The 19,221-nt window shown below is 47.4% G+C and overlaps 1 protein-coding gene across 6 annotated transcripts in view; it reads left to right on the top strand.

Annotated features, from left to right (window-relative positions):
• kmt2d (lysine (K)-specific methyltransferase 2D) overlaps positions 1–19,221 on the top strand; it is a 76,503-nt gene that overhangs the window by 1,641 nt on the left and 55,641 nt on the right. For 4 of the 6 annotated variants that reach the window (XM_088330141.1, XM_088330143.1, XM_088330140.1 and 1 more), the window contains exons 2-14: positions 4,230–4,317; positions 4,404–4,464; positions 4,528–4,721; positions 4,783–4,889; positions 5,842–6,004; positions 7,638–7,809; positions 10,474–10,588; positions 10,684–10,862; positions 12,143–12,393; positions 15,288–15,389; positions 16,264–16,562; positions 18,411–18,614; positions 18,700–18,807. In XM_088330141.1, coding sequence (XP_088186267.1) covers positions 4,269–4,317; positions 4,404–4,464; positions 4,528–4,721; positions 4,783–4,889; positions 5,842–6,004; positions 7,638–7,809; positions 10,474–10,588; positions 10,684–10,862; positions 12,143–12,393; positions 15,288–15,389; positions 16,264–16,562; positions 18,411–18,614; positions 18,700–18,807 — 2,004 coding nt within the window. In that variant the 5' untranslated portion in view covers positions 4,230–4,268. The remainder of the gene's footprint in view (positions 1–4,229; positions 4,318–4,403; positions 4,465–4,527; positions 4,722–4,782; positions 4,890–5,841; positions 6,005–7,637; positions 7,810–10,473; positions 10,589–10,683; positions 10,863–12,142; positions 12,394–15,287; positions 15,390–16,263; positions 16,563–18,410; positions 18,615–18,699; positions 18,808–19,221) is intronic. The other 2 variants (XM_088330139.1, XM_088330142.1) reach the window with 2 other exon arrangements.

Genomic DNA, 19,221 nt, shown 5'->3' with positions numbered 1-19,221 from the left:
AATCGAACCTGCGTTCTCTTGATCCCAAGATGAGCGCTCTACCTCCTGGGCTATCCTCTCATTTTCTCTTTCTCTTTCTTTATTTCTCTTTTTGTATTTTCCTTTTTCTGTTTCACACTTATCCACTCACTTCTCATATTTTCTCTCTTTCTTTCTCACTTTCATCTCTTTTTCTCCTCCTTCTCTCTCTCTATGTCTCTATGTCTCACTCCCAGTCTCTCTTTCTCTGTCTCACTCACAGGCTCTCTCTCTCCCCTTCTGGTGCTGTCTATCTATTCCCCTCTTTTTCTCAAATCTAGTATTCTTGGACAGCCTCTGCTTTAGTTGTTAACGCTCTCTTACTGAAAAGCACGGTTGTCTGTATTGTTTGGAGCAGGCTGTACTTGCCCAAGACACACCGCAGGTAACGGTGCCACGACCACCCGCGGGCTTACGGGATACGACCGAGAGTCTGAGACGCGAAGAGCGTCGGGCAAACGATCCCATTTTCTGTCGATTCCGGCATTTATGGCATCGCCATCTCCTCGATGGACCTTTGCTTTTAATTCGATGCCTCCTCTTGTTGTTGTTTGTTTGTTTTTAATCACGCCGATTGTCTTTTCCTGGAATTGAGTGTACTCTTCTTTAAACAGGAAGCGGAACGTTCGGGACGAGCGCGGAACGGAAACAAAATGTTTTCGCCCTCACAATTCAGGGTCAGGAAAATGTACGGTGTCAGGGGCCACATTTGGGTCAATTCCATTGGGCCAAGGGCCCATCTTGGAGACCTGTCCATTTTTTCATTTGTGAATAAATATACATAAATATATATATATATACATATACACACACATTATATTTCTCTATATGTATTTCACAAAATATATCAAATCTACGTAATCGACGAGGTTTCTCTTTTAAGCATTTGATTTGATATTTCATTTTCTAGCGTAGTTGTTTTTTGTAGTTGTGTACATTTTCTACAAATTGTATTCTTTTGTATTTCCGTCGTCGTATTTTTGTGATATCGCTGTCATTGTCATTCTGTATCGCAGTACTCCTGTTGTAGTATTTTTTTCTTGTATTGTAGTCGTTGTTAGTATTACTCTCCATGTGTGTTGTGGTATTTCTGAATCCGTATTTTTCTATTATAGCGTGACTGTTGTAGTATGTTTGTGGTATTTTTGTATCTTTTCTTTGAAATGTAAGAAAGTATTAGATCCGCGCGTTAAACATTCCATTGGATTTTTAGTTTGGTAGTATTTCCTGTAGTAGTATTTTTGGAGTCGACAAAACAAAGGTCAAATGGAGCAAAAGTTGCCTCCAAGAAGCTCCATTTTTCGATTAGAAGTACTCGATCTACTATTAGATAGATAGATCGCTTGAGAGAGAGAGACATCACTAGAGAGCTAGAGAGAGAGAGAGAGAGAGAGAGAGAGAGAGAGGGAGCAAAAGAGAGAGACATCACTTGAGAGAGAGACATCACTAGATAGCTTGAGAGAGAGAGAGCGAGCAAAAGAAAGACACATCACTAGAGAGAGAGAGAGAGAGAGAGAGAGAGAGAGAGAGAGAGAGACATCACTTGAGAGAGAAAGAGCGAGAGAGAGACATCACTTGAGAGAGAAAGAGCGAGAGAGAGACATCACTAGAGAGAGAGATCACTAGAGAGGGTGAGTGAGAGAGATAAATAATTACAGGTACAGTGTCTTTGTTGGAGGCACCTGGCTTTGGCAACATCAAGTGGACCTATTTCAACCAGCAGCTCTTTTTTCTCTTGCGCTTCTCCGAGTGTTGTCTGGCGGGTAGGCTCCAGTCCCTTACTGGGCCGCGGGCCGCCTGTTTGACACGGGTGGTCTATCTGGTGTCAAAGTTGTGTATACTTTCTATGAGACACCCTGTATAGATTCATAGTATCCCTTTTTTTTCCAAATGTGATTTCTTATTTGTCCAAATCAACACCAAAAAAAGCCCTAGCCCCATCCCAAAATTCCAATCTGGCCTAAAATGTCCAACATACTCCAAGCATGGCAGGTCCAAAAGGTCCCTGGGTGGGCATGACGAGGTTGGTACAGGTGCTTGAAATCCTAGAAAACTCTTGAATTTGAATAGGGTGTTTGGAAAAAAAAGGCTTGAATTTTGGGGAAAGTGCTTGTAAATGCTTGAAATTGTTGTGGTGTTTCTCGGCAGTCTGACTCGACTGGCCACGCGCGACATCAAGAAAAAAAAATCTCAAGTCGTGTTTATTTGTATACGTTACACTGCTGCTTTTTGGGTTTGACTTTTTTGATGTTTTTTTGTTCTAAAACGGTTGTTGTAGTAGAAGTATTTTACGACTAGTTTATACTTCATTTTTAACACGTTGTTCAATGCGAGGTATTTTAGTTGTCTTGTTGACTAGGAGGTAAGACTTCTTTCTTTTGAAACTCTCCCAGAATAAGAGGGGAGTGGCATTCTACACTTAACAGGGGAAGAGAGTAGGGGTAAGGAGACTAACAAAAGTCTCCTCCCGTAGCACTTCACCAACGGTTAGGACATCCATCCCGTCCCCAAAACAATTGATTTGATCGAAATTGCATCCGGTCCTCTTCTTCTCACTCGTTGTATCGGAGGTCACGAGAACCGACGCCGAAAGACAGAGAGCGCTTGAAATTTTCAAAACGGTGAATGCGGCTTGAAAGCTTGAGCAAAGTCACTGCAGATTTGAAACAAGAAATGCTATTGCTAAATAGGTCTCAAAGTTTCTTCATTTTCCTCATGTTGAGGTTTTGGAGTTTTTCCCTTGCCCTCTTGTCGGTTTTAGATCAGGGGATGCTGTCGTCATAGTCTGTGGTCTGTGAGGCCCTTTGCGATGAAGGGCCAAACAAACCAACAGGACTTTTGCCAGAAGGCCATCGATCAAACACGGACGACGGTCGTCTTTGCCTTTATCGTCACCGATCACGATGAGATTAGACACGGCGCTCCGCGATCACCCGTTATGAAAGACTTCCTGGAGAAAAAGAAGTTGCAAAGATTGTCAGGTTGAATAGGTGGAATATCGAGACTGTCCTTCTTGGAGACGCTCTCTCATCGGAATCCTAGCGCAATCACATTTTGCAGCATCGCCGTTTTTCAAGACAACTGACAGCGTCTGGATTTTTCTCAGTCTGCTGTGCTTGTTTAGGGGGGTGATGGCCATACTTCTGCGGTCTTTCCAGCAGCTCCGTGTTATTTCCTTGTGATTTATTTTTTGAAGCGTCCGCTTCTATCTTCCGTCTTTTCCGTCCCGTTTGACGACTACGCTTTGAAAGACTTTCTATGGTTATGGGTTGTAACGCACAAAAACGCATTTATTGGAGGAATCGACTCCTCGGCCTGAAGAATTCTCGCGCCGGCGTGATGAGGGGGCCCTATCCTGGATGCAGAGCCGGAACTAGCTAAGCGGCTAGCTGCGTTAGAAGTCTCGGGTACCGTCCGGAATCATGGTACCAAATGAGAGCGACCGACCGGCTGTGCTGCCGTGCTAAGCGTACGGGGAGTGCAGTTTGCTGTCTTTCACGGAAATGTAGCATCCCGGACGCTAACGTGGAGCTACCCGGCTTCAGCGCTGTTAGGGCAGACAGAGACACTTTAGCCTGCGGGAAGCGGATAGGAGGCGGACTCGCTATCTACGTGAACACGAGGCGGTGTCACCCTGGGCGCAAAGATTTCCATCTGCCGCAGGGACGTCCGTCTTCTGGCCTAGCGTGAGACCTCATCCACTCCACTGTGGCTAAACTCATGAAATGAAATGATCTGCATTTACAGTGGGACCTCGCTACTTCGCGGTTCGACGTTCGCGGCTTCAGAGCTTCGCGGTCTGTCATGGTTAATGTTTTTTTTTTTTTTTTTGAAGAGGCTTCGCAAGTTTTCACTTTTCGCGGGGCTTTTCGGCGGAACGTCAGCGGACGCGGGATAAGGCTGCCGGCTGAATTGTACGTGGGAGGGAGGGGGGTGAGTCGGCGGAGGTCACTGCCGGGCCGCGCGACGGAGCGATTTCGGCGGACGCGGCGTCACCCTAATAAGGATAAGCGGAGCAGATAATGAGATGAGATTTTTTTTTTTTTTTTTTTTTTTTTTTTTTTAAAGGTGCACCGCTACTTTGCGGATTTTCACTTATCGCGGGTGGTTTTGGTCCCCATTAACCGCGATAACCGCCCGTTTGACACCCCTGTCTTAGATGAAGGATTTGTTTTTTGTGAAGCGCGTTGAGCATCTTGTCCTTTGGCTAGGTCCGATTTCTGCGGAGGAGGTGAGAGCGGGTCGGGAACATGGACGAGCAGAAATCCAACTGCGACGAAAGCGACTCGGAGACCAAAGGTAAACGTCGAGCGTACGTGACATTGGTGCGACCGAGTACGGCCCGGCGGCGCCGGACACACCTTTCCGCTCTGTTCGATTTTCAGCCGAGGATCATCCTCCCGCCTCCTCTGAAGGGAAATCCCCGCTGGCCGAGGACGCCGCCACGTAAGTCCACTCCGCCGGCGCCAGCGCGGGCGCTCTCAAAGACGCCCTCTTTGTTTCGGGCAGCGGGCCGAGCAGGGCGTGCGCCCTTTGCAACTGCGTGGAGCGCAGCCTTCACGGACAAGGGGAACTCCGTCACTTTGAATCCCCCGCCGCCGAGCCGCAGCCGCCGGAGTCCCGCCCGCCGCCCGGGGACGACCATTTGTCTTCCATCGGATTTTCCCAAACGCCGTCTCTGGCCTCGCTCCTTCAGGACTCGGGTAAGTCCTCTCGCCGGATTTCTTTCGCTCCGATTCTCCAATTTTTGGATACCTTTTCTAGGTTTTTGGGTGCATCACTGGTGCGCCGTGTGGTCGGACGGCGTCGAGCGAGCCGAGGACGGCGGCTTGGAAAACGTAAACCGGGCCGTTATCTCAGGGACACGCAGGGTATGTACCCCGAGCGTATTCTCCGTTCCAGACTACAGGATGAATTGATTACCAATCCTTCCGGGAATCCTGATTTTGCCAGCTAGGGTACGTGCGATTTGGCACTATTCTCCACGCTACGGTTACCCCTGTGGTCTGGAGTTATAGGACTCGCTTTCGGCGCATTTTCCTTCGGCTCAGTTGTCGCGATCTATTCTGCACGCTCTGTTACTGCGGCGACCCCCATAGGTCTTGCGATTTGGCACTGTTCTCCACACTACGGTTGCAATCGTCTGGAGTCATAGGACTCTCTTTCGGCGCATTTTCTTTTGGCTCGTGTTAAAGTCAATCATTATTAAGACTATTTCGTGGCCATATTTACCCAAATAAACAACATATATATTGTTAAAATCTAATCATACCAAGAGCAGATTTCACTCACGTCCTCCATGTGATGTTGTTACAAGGGAAAGAGACCCCGCCCACAACGTGGGCGTGATTTATTATACTTCAGGGAGAAAGTTCACATGAGCATTTCACAATAAAAGAATATAAGATTGATAAACATACAAGAGATGCAATTAGACTGATTATTGAAACGTTACTTCATGTATGTGTGTGTATGAGAAACATTGTTTTTATATTTAGTAATATAAAAACAAGCTAATTACCTTGAGAAAGAAATTCGAGAGATTTACATTGAAAACCTGACAGCTCGGTAGTAAATTTGTTCTCGTCGCCGTGTCGGTCACGCGATCCGAAAACCCGTCACGTAAACGACTCGGAGGTGCGGGCGGGGCTTAAGACGACCCTAAACGATTTTTTTCTTTAAAATGGGATGCGGCTCGTACAAAGACAAAATTGGGTTTGTCCTCCCTTTTGAGCGGGTGACATTTAATCAGGTGCGCTCCGTAGTCTGGAATTTACAGCGGGACCGAAAGGGGTTTTGACGGCGGGGATTCCTCTGTCGCAGATTTGCCATTACTGTAAAAGACTGGGGGCGAGCCTCCGGTGCCACGCGGAGGGCTGTTCCACTTTTTACCACTTCCCCTGCGCAGCAGCAAGTGGTTCCTTCCAATCTCTCAAGCAGTTAGCCCTTCTCTGTCCTCTGCACATAGACCAAGCTCAACAATTGGGTAAGTTCACCAAATCTCCTCCATCACTTTTACATTCGTTTCCGGGTTACCTTTTCAGGTTTTGAACCGTGCGTGAATTTCGGGTGAAATGCTTGAAATTGTTGCCACGTTTTTCCGCAGTCTGACCACGCATTAAATCTAGGAGAATACATCGAGACTTTCATCGGCATCGTTAGGAATGAAATATTATAACGTACCGGAATTGTTCGAATGAGTTATCTGACTCCATTAACCAAACACAACCTGCATTCTCCTAACAATGCGCGCTCCTTTCTTGATGGGGAAAATATGGAGAAGAGGGGGCAGATTTAATTTATCTGAGCGTGCCAGGAAAGCCCCCTCGCCTCGATGTCCGAAACGGTCAAAACGTCCCCGAGCGTTTCTACGTCACCGGGGCCGTCTGCGTCGAGAAGTGCCGATTATCTTATCGGCCTTTTGTCCCGGTTCCCCGCTGTTCCTGTAAACATCATTCTCCACTAGGTTGCATTGACCTCGCCCCACAACTCAGCCAGTGAATATCTTTTGCATTTAAATGTCATTTGTATTTGATCGTACAAAATCCTTTCTAGTCAAATATATGAAATCCTTCAGCATTCAAATGATCCGACTTTGGAAAGCCACGCATAAGATTTCTATTTGTTTGAACTCCTAGTGGCGATGAACAGAACGAGTCGTTATCTTCCGGTTCGGATCGGCGACGAAGCGTAAACGTCTTTTCCGTTTTTGCGTTTTCCGTGTCCAAAACTTTGGAGAGTTTTTCACATGGTAAGTTTTGGACCGGACCCAAATTGGTTTTGTAGTTGTATGTTTTTTTTTGTCGACTTCGTTTTGATTCGGAAGCGTCGAACGGAACTCTCCTTAAGCTGTAGGAACTGAAGATTGTACTCTGCTTCCCTACGCGCTTTGTGAAGTCTGCTTTTGGCGCCTTACAAATGTATCTTTCCTGTTTCTTGTAAACTAAAGGATTCTCTGTCAGAATCACCTTCTATTTGGCCCCCTTCATTTTTTTTCCATCAAATCTAATCATCTTCCTATTCCCTGCTGAAGGAAAGCAACCTCTGAGCTTGATGCTGCCACCACCATGTTTGACAGTGGGGACAATGTGTCGAGGGTAATGTGCAGTAGCACTCTTATGCCAAATGTAACTCATTGCATTGTAAAGCGCTTTGGGAAGTCTTCATTGACTCGAAAAGCGCTATAGAAATGCAGACCATTTAGCATCTTGATTATCTTCAAAACTTTTGGAGGCTGACTTCCTATCGGTGTGTGAGTGTGTGTGAATGGGTGAGTATGAAGCACATTGTAAAGCGCTTTGGAAAGTCAAAAGCGCTCTAGAAATGCAGACCATTTAGCATCTTGATTATCCTCAAAAGGTTTGGAGGTTGACTTCCTATCGGTGTATGAGTGTGTGTGTGTGAACGAATAAGTGTGAAGCATATTGTAAAGCGCTTTGGAAAGTCAAAAGCGCCCTAGAAATGCAGACCATTTAGCATCTTGATTATCCTCAAAAGGTTTGGAGGCTGACTCCCTACTGGTGTATGAGTGTGTGTGTGTGAATGAATAAGTGTGAAGTACATTGTAAAGCGCTGTAGAAATCCAGAGCAATTCCATTTTTGCATTTTGTGTTTCCCAGCAGGCGAGGAGTCTTGCTGCTGCGTGTGCGACTCTTGGGGGCAAGTGTCGGACTTGTTGTTCTGCAGCAGTTGCGGCCTCCATTATCACGCCGCCTGTTTGGAGATCGGGGCGGCGGCCATTCAGCGCGCCGGATGGCAGTGCCCCGAGTGTAAAGTCTGCCAGACCTGCCGGTAATTGCGACACCCGACACCCCGCAAATGCCCCTTTCCTCAACCGCCGGGAACTAGGGTTGCGCCATTCGGGCTGAAAATGCTGGAAATCGTTGCCGTGTCTTTGGCAGTCCGACTCTCTAGACCGCCCAATAAACCTAGAAAAATAACGTCGCCGGAACGCCAGCTACGGGTCGCATCCAAAAGGACGGCTCTATGTAGAAAAACGTCTTTTTCGGCTCGGCACCGTATTATCATCCGTCTGTCCGCGATCAGCACGGCTTATCCTCGGTAGGGTCGCGGGGGTGCCGGAGCCCATCCCGGCCGTCTTCGGGCAGCGGGCAGGGGACACCCTCGACAGCTTGCCGGCCAGTCGCAGGGCACACAGGGACAGACCGTTCGCTCGCTCATTCACACCTAGGATGATTTTTGTTAGGCCAATCGACCCGACACGCATGATTTTGGAATGCGGGAGGAAAGCCACGCAAGCACGGGGAGAACATGCAAACGCCACGCAGGACGTTTGAGCTCATGACCTCAGAACTGCGCCACCGTGCTGCCCTACTATATTATCAATAATATGAAAACATCACACAGCAAATGATTTAGGAGATCCCCGCAAAACGGCTTCAATCTTCACCCATCTACAAAAAAATGTGTCAAAGTCAAAACGATTGAAATCCCCGTCAACGTAAAAAAATGGAAGAAAAGTTCCAAATCTGAAATCTCGATCGCGGGCGTCACAGCAGCCGAGCGGTTAGCGCCGAGTCGCGGAGGTCCGGGGTTCGGTTCCGGCTCCCCGTGCGGAGTTTGCGTGTTCTCCCCGTGACCGCGTTCCAAAAATATGCAGGTTCCAATGGCTATGAATACATGGTCCGATGCAAAGATGGATCTATTTATCATTCTATTTGAACCAACGAGAAGACGGATCCTCCCGAAAACAGGTCAGAAATGGAAACAGAAAGGAGTCAAAGAAAAAGCAAAAGATGGGCAGGCGGGAATGCGCTTTTCCTCCGAGCAATCCGGATCGTTCAAATGAGACCAAATGGATTGACTTTTTATGCACATAGTACTTTGTTTTTCTTACCCGTCACTTATAGCACAGCTGTCAAACTCGCGGGCCTCGTCCGGCCCGGCGTACGATTACGACGACTCCTTTTCTATCCATCGACTATTACGGCCCGGGTCTACGAAACTCTCCTCGGATGCTAAAAACCACAACGGCCGAGAAAACCACCTTCACCGACATTGCCGGTAAAGCCGCGTGTCTTATTTGCGGCCGTCGTGAAGGAATTTCATGTCGAACGGCACGGCCAGACGAAACTTCGGCGTAAGCTGAAAAACTCAAATCCGGAGAAAAGATACCGAAAGTTGAAGAGTTCCTGAAGAATATGAACGTGAAAAGCACAAATTGAATTGATATTTTCCCGTTTTTTTCATATTTTCATTTTGATCGTTTTGACAGGAGACGCTTTTCAATTCATTTCACGTTTAAGTTTGTTTATTCTTGGGCGGCAGTAGCTCAGGAGGTAGAGCGCTCGTCTCGGGATCAAGGGATCCCCGTTCGAATCCCGGCTCGTCCGCGTTACATGTGGAAGTGTCCTCGGGTAAGACACTGAACCCCTAATACCCCCGATAAGCAGGTTAGCGTCTTACGTGGCTGCAATACAAGGCCGCTATTGGGAAATGTGAAGCACACTGTAAAGCGCTTTGGGAAGTCATTGACTTGAATAGCACTATAAGAATGCAAATCATTTCAATAACTATTTTCAATTCATATTTATTGTATTCAATAAATATCGATCCTGTTGGGCCCGCGACCAAAGGTGTGGTTGGCCCTCCGTATCATTGTTTCACACCACCGACTCATAGAGCGATGTCGCCAATTGTTGAGGCAAAATGTCAGAATTGATGTCAGTCTATAGCAGCCTATTGACAAATGAAGATGGGAAGGGCTCAAAACGGCACAAAGTATGCGCTTGCAGCAAGATCGCACCTTTATTTCAGTCATCAAAGTTGAGGAATAAAAACTGGTTCTTTAGATGGGCGCTATCGGCGATTTCTTCCTTCCAAGGTACTGGAAAATCGAAGAGTGCTTGAATTTGGCCTTAAAATAGGTGTGCCAACCCTGACCACGAAGCGGAATGCAATCGATATTATGATGTGACGTGTCGCCATCGTGTCATCGCGAGACCTTGCGCTTTTTCAAGGATTTCTAGTTCCGTGTTGGGGAGTGATGGAGTTCTTGGCCAACTAGAATTGAGAGGCAAGTTATAGATGGATAGGTAGATATTTATTTAGATAGATGGCTAGATAGATAGATAGATGTCTAGATAGAGATAGATGGCTAGATAGATAGATAGATAGATAGATGTCTAGCTAGAGAAATAGAGAGTTAGATATAGATAGATAGTTTATTCATAGGGAAGGTAGGTAGGGAGATTCCCACTTCCAGCAGTATCCTTGTGTTGAAAAATAAATGATAAAATCAAAGATATAAAATACAAAATACCCAATATAACGTTTTACTATAGAGTATTGAAATAGTTCTACACTGTCATCAAAATAGGGTCATATGCAAATGTGGGGGTGGGGTTTCATGTGGGCTTATACTCCTCGGGGTGGAGTTCAAGAGCCTCACGGCATGAGGAAGAAAGGATCTGAGCGGTTTTGCTGATTTTTCAGGCAACCGGGCGAAGACTCAAAAATGTTGGTGTGCGAGGCTTGCGACAAAGGCTACCACACCTTCTGCCTGCGGCCGGCCATGGACTCGCTCCCCACCCATCCCTGGAAATGCAGAGTCCGTCCACCATCTTTCTCTCTCTCTCTCTCTCGCCGCGGAAAAAAAGGGTTTGAAATTCATTTTTTTTTCTCTCCGATCTGCTTTCCCGCCAGAGGTGTCGCGTATGCACGGAGTGCGGCAAGGGCGGCCTGGCCTTGCCCAATTCGGCCCCGTGGTTCGAAAAGTACGCCGTTTGCCAAGTTTGCCAAGCGGAGAGGACCTCCGCCTGCCGAGTTTGCGCAAAACCGCCGGACAAACCGCAAACGCTCAGTCGCTGCCACGCCTGCCAAAGGTTGGGAAAAAGCGCGAGCCGTCGTACTGCTACCTGGAGAAAGAAAACCCGCAGAATATTCCTTATGAATTCAAACTTGATTAGCTTCCTGAAAGCTTTTACAGTAAATGAGCAAGTCAACTCACCAAAAAGTAACAAATGAGTCTTAGCAGAAACTCTTATAAAGCTACATCCAAACTAACATGATTTTCTATTTATCTACCTTGGTCTCAAGAGGGGTGACTGACAGCAAGACACGCATACAATAACAAAGAAAAGTAGCAAAAAAAAAACAGACACACAAACATTTTTGGAGCATGGCTAACCCAATTGCCAAAGACCCAAACAAGTTAAGCACCCAAGGCGGTCACGCTTTCGTCCCTCAAAATGGGACACGAGAAAGCGGCCGTGTCACTCGGGTCAGGGTGACGCAACACACTTCTGTTCAACAGCAGCTTTCGCTGGTTTACCCCTGCCGCATCATACGGGTGCAGTGCTCTCATAACACCATCTATCCACGTCAACGGCGGCCTTCCTCTCGGTCTCCTTCCATCGACTTCTGCTCCGTAGATCCTCTTCGACGTCGGCTCCTCATCCGTCCTCTCCGAACCGACCCAGTACTCTCTTATCCACACGCTTGCTCGGTTCCACGACGACTCCGGTTCTGTCTCTCACAATTTCATTTCTCAATCTATCCGATCTTCAAACACTTGGTCTCCAAAACGTTTGAATTTCTTTCTCAAATCTGCGTTCAGGCTCCGAGTCTCTGCACCGTAGGACACCGTCGGCACAATCGCGCTCTCGTACGGTCCCCTCTCAACATCCGTACTCGATAGCAAATTGAAAAGTGTAGGCGCTCCTGTTTTAGGCCAACGCTAACAAACTCATGTTCCGGTAACAGCTCGTCTTTCACCCTTCCGCCGAAGTATGCTTTTTATGCTCTCCGTCACAAACACACAAACTCGTGTTATGAAAAGAGCCAAATTATCCGTCTCCGCCTGAACGTACCTCTCTAAAACAAAGTCACTCCAAAGTCTCTAAATGGCAAACTTGCTTTTCTTTCACCGACACGGACCGTGTTCACTGAGCCGCCGGTCCCTCCGCTTTAGTGGCTTAGCCCCTGCTGGCTCATCCAATCAGAAGACAGGGCAGGAAGCGGCATAGAGGAGAAGGGAAAGAGTAGGAGTGATGTAGTCATGTGTCCATTTGTAGCAATTGTCTTCTTTCTCCATACGTCCGGACGTCCTTCTCCCTCCATACCGTCGATCCGCGTCTTTAAATCCGCCTCCATTCTTTTCTAGATGGGTGCACCCAGAGTGCCAGGTCCAAGCATCTCTCCCGAGCGTTTGCCTACTTTGTAAGGAAGACCCCGCTCGACGGGAGCCTCCGGCCCGAGCGGACGCGGCAGAGGGTCCCACGTCGGACGGGGCCGATACCCAACGGGGGCCGACTCCATCGGCGGTGCCGACCGTCCGGACGGAGGCGGAGGCCACTCCTAAAGAAGAGACCCCCGCCCGACCGGGATCCCAATCCCCTCCGCCGGCTCGACCCGGTCAGTCCTCTCCTCGTTGATATTCCCGTGTTTTGCACCAATGAGGTGCACCCAAAAAGCCCGAATCGGCCCCGAAATTTGAAAAATGCAGCGGACGATATTGAAAATTCCTGTGGGATTTTGCACGTGCATACTACACGAGGTTTTACAGTATAATACTGCATTTGTGAAACGATCGATCGATCGCCATCGCGAAACATTGTATGCGATGGGAATCGAACCCGGGTCACGGCGGCGTGAGCACCGAAACCTTACCGCCGGTGATATACAGGGATCAGAATTTTCCGCGGATCCGCGGATTTCCGCTGTTTTTGAACCCCAAAGGTCATTCCCGTAAATCGTCTAAATTCGATGAGAAAATATTTGGGGGGGGGTGAGGTATGATACGTGACTGTTTCATCACCCCAAGTTAGCATTTAGACCATTGGTCGATAGGTTCGCCGATAACCAATCAGCGGAGCTTTTGTTCAGAGCATTGGCTTTCTCAAACGTGGCGCTCCTTCCGGTCTTTTCAAACGGTGAAATGAGTGTTTGAAAAAGTAAATATGAAAATACTGAGAAAAGAAGACGAGGCTTTTGTCTCCGAGATTGATAAAGGAATCGAGAATAAATTGAAGCGGTCGTGGCTGGAGAAGACAGTAAACGTTAAAATCGGCGCAAAGATCGAGGAAGTTACAGAAACTTTGAGACGGTTCATCGCAAAGTGTGATGTTCCAGGGAAAGTAAAGTGTCTATACTGTGTCGATCCGATCAATTATGGTACGCGAGCTTGTGTGTTACTGATCGATCATGCTAAAATGAACAAGCGCAAAGCAAAAATAGCTTGCCGGCGATCAAACGATGCACTCGGATCCGCATTTCAAATCGGCAGCCACCGGTTCAACATTATTGGCCCTTTCAAATCCTTCCACTTCAAATACTAGCAGCAGTCAACCACCGGTTCCCCTGTGTGACAGAAAATCCCAATCTGAGGTATTTACTAATCTATTTATTTATGAAATGATTTTATATTTTGTGTTTATACAATGTTTAGAACAGGATAAACAAAATTTAAAATTTGTTATAAACATGATTAAAATAGATTATTTTGTATCATCATGATCATGTTCAATATTACTAATGCTTTTAATGTCAATATATTATTATTTTTTAAATTTATATATATATATATATATATATAATACATGGTTTCTGTTTTGTTGGATTTAATTCATTCTAGTGCAATTTTCACATAGCAAATAAGATAAATGCTGTTGACTTCAGGGGGGCGAAGAAAAAGTATGTGACTCGATCGCAATATTTTTGTTCATGGTGCCAGGAGTGAATGTTAAAGTATGGAAAAAGCAACCCGAAGAAACGAATAAATGCAAAAGGGACGACGTCGGAAACAACCGAGGACTCGACACTCGAGGACTTTGCGGTATATTTCGGGAGACTTTTTGTTTCTCCTATGTTCAATTCTAGCACCCCGATTCAAAAAATGAGACTCGATCGAAAGCCATTTGGCATATCGTCAGCATTGCCGCCGGTCGAGCGGTTCGTTTTCAGCGCTTCGCCGCCGCGACCCGGGTTCGATTACAATGTTTTGATTTCACCAATATATACAGCGACTGAAACGTGCAAGAGTTCTACAGGAAGCAACTCCTAGTTCAGCGGTCGGCAACCTTTGACACCGAAAGAGCCGTTTGAACCCGCGGAAAAGAAAACACTTGGGAGCCGCACGTCTAAAATGAAAAAAAAAAAAAAGTTTCTTATGAAATCCACGTGCTACAGAGAAAAAGCTGAATCGAAATTGTCCATGTAGCAAACGAAAGCCGAAAAATGCCACGAGGCCTCATCCTTATATCCATTTCTCTTATCTAAAATGAAGATAACGCTGTATATATTGCTTTTTCTTACCTTTACACTTTGTAGAAACAACTATAGTGTGGTTATGTCTTATGAAGCGCTACGGAGAAAATTCCATTTTACCGATGTAATGAACACATTTTGAATTCTTGAAAAAAAGAATAATGTCTGAATGTCCCTTTCGAATCAATTAAAAAGCTGAATTGAAATTGCGCACGCGGCAAACAAAAGGGAAAAATCCGTGAGCCGTCATCCTTATATCGCCTCGGGTTTTCAAAGTATGCAGCCTTGACCCGAAGATATAAAATCAATTGGGGGGGAAAAGCAGTGTGTCACTAAACAATGAAAATTAAATATTTGCAAAATATCTGCATAAATATTGATTTGACCTGCTTAATGGGACTTCTGCTCCTGAACTTCTGCGCACAGCTTCTGCAAATGGGGGCTGTACGAAGTCACTTTCATCTTTACGCAGGACCGAAAGCTGTCGTCTGTGAGCCGTAAGCCGTGTTTGTTTGCATCATCGGATGTTCTATTTTCTTGAGATGTTTTTCTTTTCTTACATTTCTCCATTGGCTTTGCGGGGCTTGAAAGTCGCTCCAAATAGACGGCGTTTCAGCGGGTATACCGGCTTCCGCAGCGTGACGTCTGTTTTGAGCGACGGAAGAATAATATCAAATCGTTTCATTCATATTTTCATATTTCAAGATCACAATAATCTTCGAATTTAGAACTCAAATAATATAAAAACTAACACAAATAAAACACTTCAATTCATTACAAAAAAAAAAATGTAGTCATTTATTTTCCCAAGCCGATCGGAGCCGCATGATAAGGATGAAAGAGCCGCATGAGGCTCCGGAGCCGCGGGTTGCCGACCGCCGTCCTAGTTGAATGCGCTCGCTCGTACTGCGGTTTGAATTCCGCGTGCCCGTTTTGCGGCGGATCCCTCTTGCGGAATCCTTGCATTTTAGTACGCTTTCCCTCGGAGCGCTCGCTATCCGATCCTCACTGAGAATAACCAGAATTCGACGGAATATTTGTAGGCGCGAGAGTCGTCGGGACACCGGACGGGAACGGGAAAACGTCCACGGAAGAACCCGAGAATCGGGAAGAGGAGCGCTCGGCGGCCGGATCGGACGCTCCGGGTAAGAAAAGTTGCCGTTTCCGTACGCCGTCGTGAAAAAAATGGATTTATTATTTTAAAATCTGTACCTATAAATGTGAAGTTCATCCCTCCCAGAGAAAACCTTAAGACGCTAGTGTCAAACGTGCAGCTCCACGGCAGTAAAAGCGCAGAAGAGAAATTGAGCCGCCGTTCCAAATGTGTCCACTTGATGTCGCCAAAGACACTCTGGCTGTGTTTCTCTCTCTCTCTCCCCCTTTCTCTCGTTGTCTTTTCGTTCTTATCTCTTTTTTTCTCTCTCTGGCCCTCTTTTGTCTTCTCTCGTTCTTTTTGCCTCTTTCTCTTTCTTTGTAGCTCTCTGTCTCTGTCACGTTTTTTCTCTGTCTGCTTCTTTTTCTGCCTCTTCCCCTTTTTTTCCTCTTTATCTCTAATGTGCTCTCTCTATCTTTCTCAATTTTTCGCTCTCCCCGCCCTTTCTCTCTTCTCTCTTTCCCTGTCTCTCTGTTTCTCTCTGGCTTCCTCTCGCTTCATCTCTTGCTTCCTCTTGCTATCTCTCTAGCTTCCTCTTTTTCTCTCTCACTTCCTCTCTCTCTCTCTATCTCTCTCTCCCCCCCTCTTTCCCTCTCTCTTTTTCCTCTTTTTCTGTTTTTCTCCCTCTCTTGCTCTTTTTCTTTTTCTCTCTTTCTCTAATCTACTGGTCTAGCCCCCAGGGAGATTATTTTTCTAGCACGTGTCCGCCCTGGTTTATTCCTGGACGCTGGCTATTTCAGCTGAAAATGAAAATCTCCATTCTGATCCCTGAGTAATCTCAGCATATAAAAGATGGCCGCCGTCTGCACCCTTTTTATCCCGTCTCGCTCGTTTTTGGTTAATCGGTTGCATTTCCTCCCCCGTAGCTGAAGAGGGCGCCTCTTGTCTACCTGCGGAGAAGGAGAAGGAGGAGGAGGAGGAGGAGAATCGTTCTGCCGAAAGACAAAAAGTAGAAACGCCGGAAGGGACGGACCGTACGGAGACGGGGACGCGGGAGACTCGCGAGACGGAGAAGGACGAGCCCGGTCCGCGTCGGCCGCCCTCGTTGGACGAGGAAGGGCCTCGTTCCGAAGAGGAGGAAGAGGAGGAGGACGAAGACGAAGAGGACGAGGACGAGCCCCTGGGAAGGGGAAGACGGGGCGCGGACATCAAAGAGCAAATCCGGGTGAGGAGTCCCTCGTCTTTCCGCGCTTGTTTTGACCACGCGGCGGTCACGATCCTTTATTTCCGACCCGCTTTTCTAACAGCTCGGATTTGAATAATAGGATTTCTTTTAGCTCCCCCTAGTGGTTCACGGGCACATTTTCCCAAATCTTCTATAGACCCTTATGTCAAGTGTTGGGAATTTACTATTAAAACGTAGCATTTACCAAATTCCTATCTGCCAAGTACCGAGTACGCTTTTCTTTAACCCGCTACGGCGTTACGGTCGGCTCACGTAAACTACTTTTTTTCCCTTTCCAAAAAATAAAATCGTAAAAAGATCTCAGTGCAAGACGGAGACAAAGTATTATTTCAAAGAAGGGCTCTATCGGCACCGCGAGGTTTATTTTGAGCAGCGGGATTAGAGGTCACGGAGTCTACTTTTCACGAGGAGACGCTGCATGGGAGAGTCATGCGGCAGGAACCTTTTATGCGCACGTGCCACAAACAGTCGCTTGAGGTATGCTAAAGCACATTGGGACGAGCCGTCTTCATTTTGCAATGAGGTGCCGTGGACCGATGAAACTAAAATGGAGTTATTTGGACATAACAATGGCGGAAGAAGAACACAGCATTCCGAGACAAACGCTCGCTACCCGCAGTCAAATTCGGTGGTGGTTTTATCATGCTGTGGGGGGGGGTGTGGCCAGTGCGGGTACTGGTCATCTTAATAAAGTGGAAGGCCGCACGGTTTCCAGTCAGTATCGGCATATTCTTGCGAACAATGTTCTAGAATTGGCGACAAAGCTAAAGTTGCGTCGGGGTCGGATACTTTGGCAAGACCTTGAACGCTGCTCAAATTCTACAAACCAATTCATTTAGAGGAACGAGTACAATCTTCTGGAATGGCCATCTCGGTCCCCGGACCTGAATATTTTTGAAAATCTGTGGTGTGATTTAAAGCGGGCTGTCCATGCTCGGAAACCATCAAACCTGAGTGAAGTGGAGATGTTTTGCTCCCTTTGGGTCTCATTTCTCTAGTTCTCGAGTCGAGTCCCATTTTCTCGGCTAGCTTTTAAGTCGAGTCCTATTTGTCAGTCTCTTTATTTGGAGCATCTATTCAAACGGGCCGGCATTAGCTCAGGAGCTAAAAGGGTCAAATAACCACTAAATAGCCGGATAAAAGCTAAAAACAAAGCTAGATCGCTGGCTCGAAAGGAGGCCAAAGTCACGCTCGATAACTAGCAAAAACGGTCAAATATTGGCTAGATAACGTGTGAAAATCGGCAGCATTGGCTCAGCAGGTAGAGCGCTCGTCTGGGGATCGAGAGGCTGCAGGTGCGATTCCCGGCTCCTCCTTGTTATATGTGGAAGTGTCCTTGGGCAAGACACTGAACCCCTAATGCCTCCAATAAGCAGGTAGGCGCCTTGCATGGCTGACACTGCTATCGGTGAGTTAGTGTGTAAAAGGAAAAAGTGTGAAGCACATTGTAAAGCGCTTTGGGAGGTCTTCATTGACTTGAATAGCGCTATAGAAATGCAGACCATTTACCATTTAGCATCTTGATTATCCTCAAAACGTCTGGAGGCTGACCCCCTATCGATGTCTGAGTGTGTATGTGAATGAATGAGTGTGAAGCACATTGTAAAGCGCTATGGGAGGTCTTCAGTGTCTTGAGAAGCGCTGTAGAAACGCACACCATTTAGCATCTTGATTATCCTCAAAAGGTTTGGAGGCTGACTCCCTATCGACGTATGGGTGTTTATGAAGCGTGAAGCACGTCGTAAAGCGCTTTGGGAGCTCTTCATCGACTGGAAAAGCGCTGTAGAAACGCAGACCGCTCACATTGCCGTTTGTGTCCGGGAGCAGGAGAGCGCGGGGAAGTCCCCGTCGGACGAAACGTCCAACCTGAGTCAGGAAAGCGGGCCGCTGGCGTTTTCTCCCGGGGAAGGCGACGCCCACCTGTCGGCGGACAACGGCCGCTCGGAAACGGACGACTCGCTCCCGTTGGAAGCCAATCACGGCGACAAGGTCGGGCGCAGGGGATCCCCCGGCCGCTCCAGGATCAAGCAGGTGAGGCCCGCCTCCAAATCCTCTTTTTCCTCCCGGGCGGCGGCGGCGGCGGCGCTCAAAGGGCCGGTCTTTTCTTCCCCCTCAGGGTCGCGGGAGCGGCTTCCCCGGCAGGCGGAGACCCAGAGGAGGCGGGAGGGGGCGGGGCAATCGCTCTCGCCTCAAGGCCATGGCCTCTTGCATCGACGCCTTCTTGGTGAGAATTTTTTTTCCATTTTCTTTTCTTTCTTATCGTATGTGTTTGTCTTGCTGTCGGTCACCCCTCTTGAGGGATGGGACCGAGGTAGATAGATAGAATTGAGCTAAGTCAATTCCATCCAATTTAGCCGAATGTTTGCCACATTAGTCTAATTAGTCTTCGTCGAGCCTCCCGTCTCTCGTCTCTGCTCCCGTCTCTCTCTTCTTCTGTCTTCCGTCTTTTTGACACGTCGGGGCATCGGCCCCTCCCCCGTGGGCGGGCCGGGAACTCCCCACCTCGTCTGACCGTCGCGTCACGATGCCAACTTCACCACCTCCTCGTCGAAAGTCACCGCCGCGTCTAAAGGAAACCGATGCCGAGCAAGGCCTAATTCCCTCGTCAGCGTCCCGATATGGAAATTCCCCAGCCAAA

This window comes from Urocampus carinirostris, chromosome 3 (genome assembly GCF_059441175.1).
Source record: "Urocampus carinirostris isolate Australia breed hairy pipefish chromosome 3, RoL_Ucar_1.0, whole genome shotgun sequence".
Classification (NCBI taxonomy): domain Eukaryota; kingdom Metazoa; phylum Chordata; class Actinopteri; order Syngnathiformes; family Syngnathidae; genus Urocampus; species Urocampus carinirostris.
Note: the sequence above shows the minus strand (reverse complement) of the source record. Positions and strands in the feature narration are given on the sequence as shown.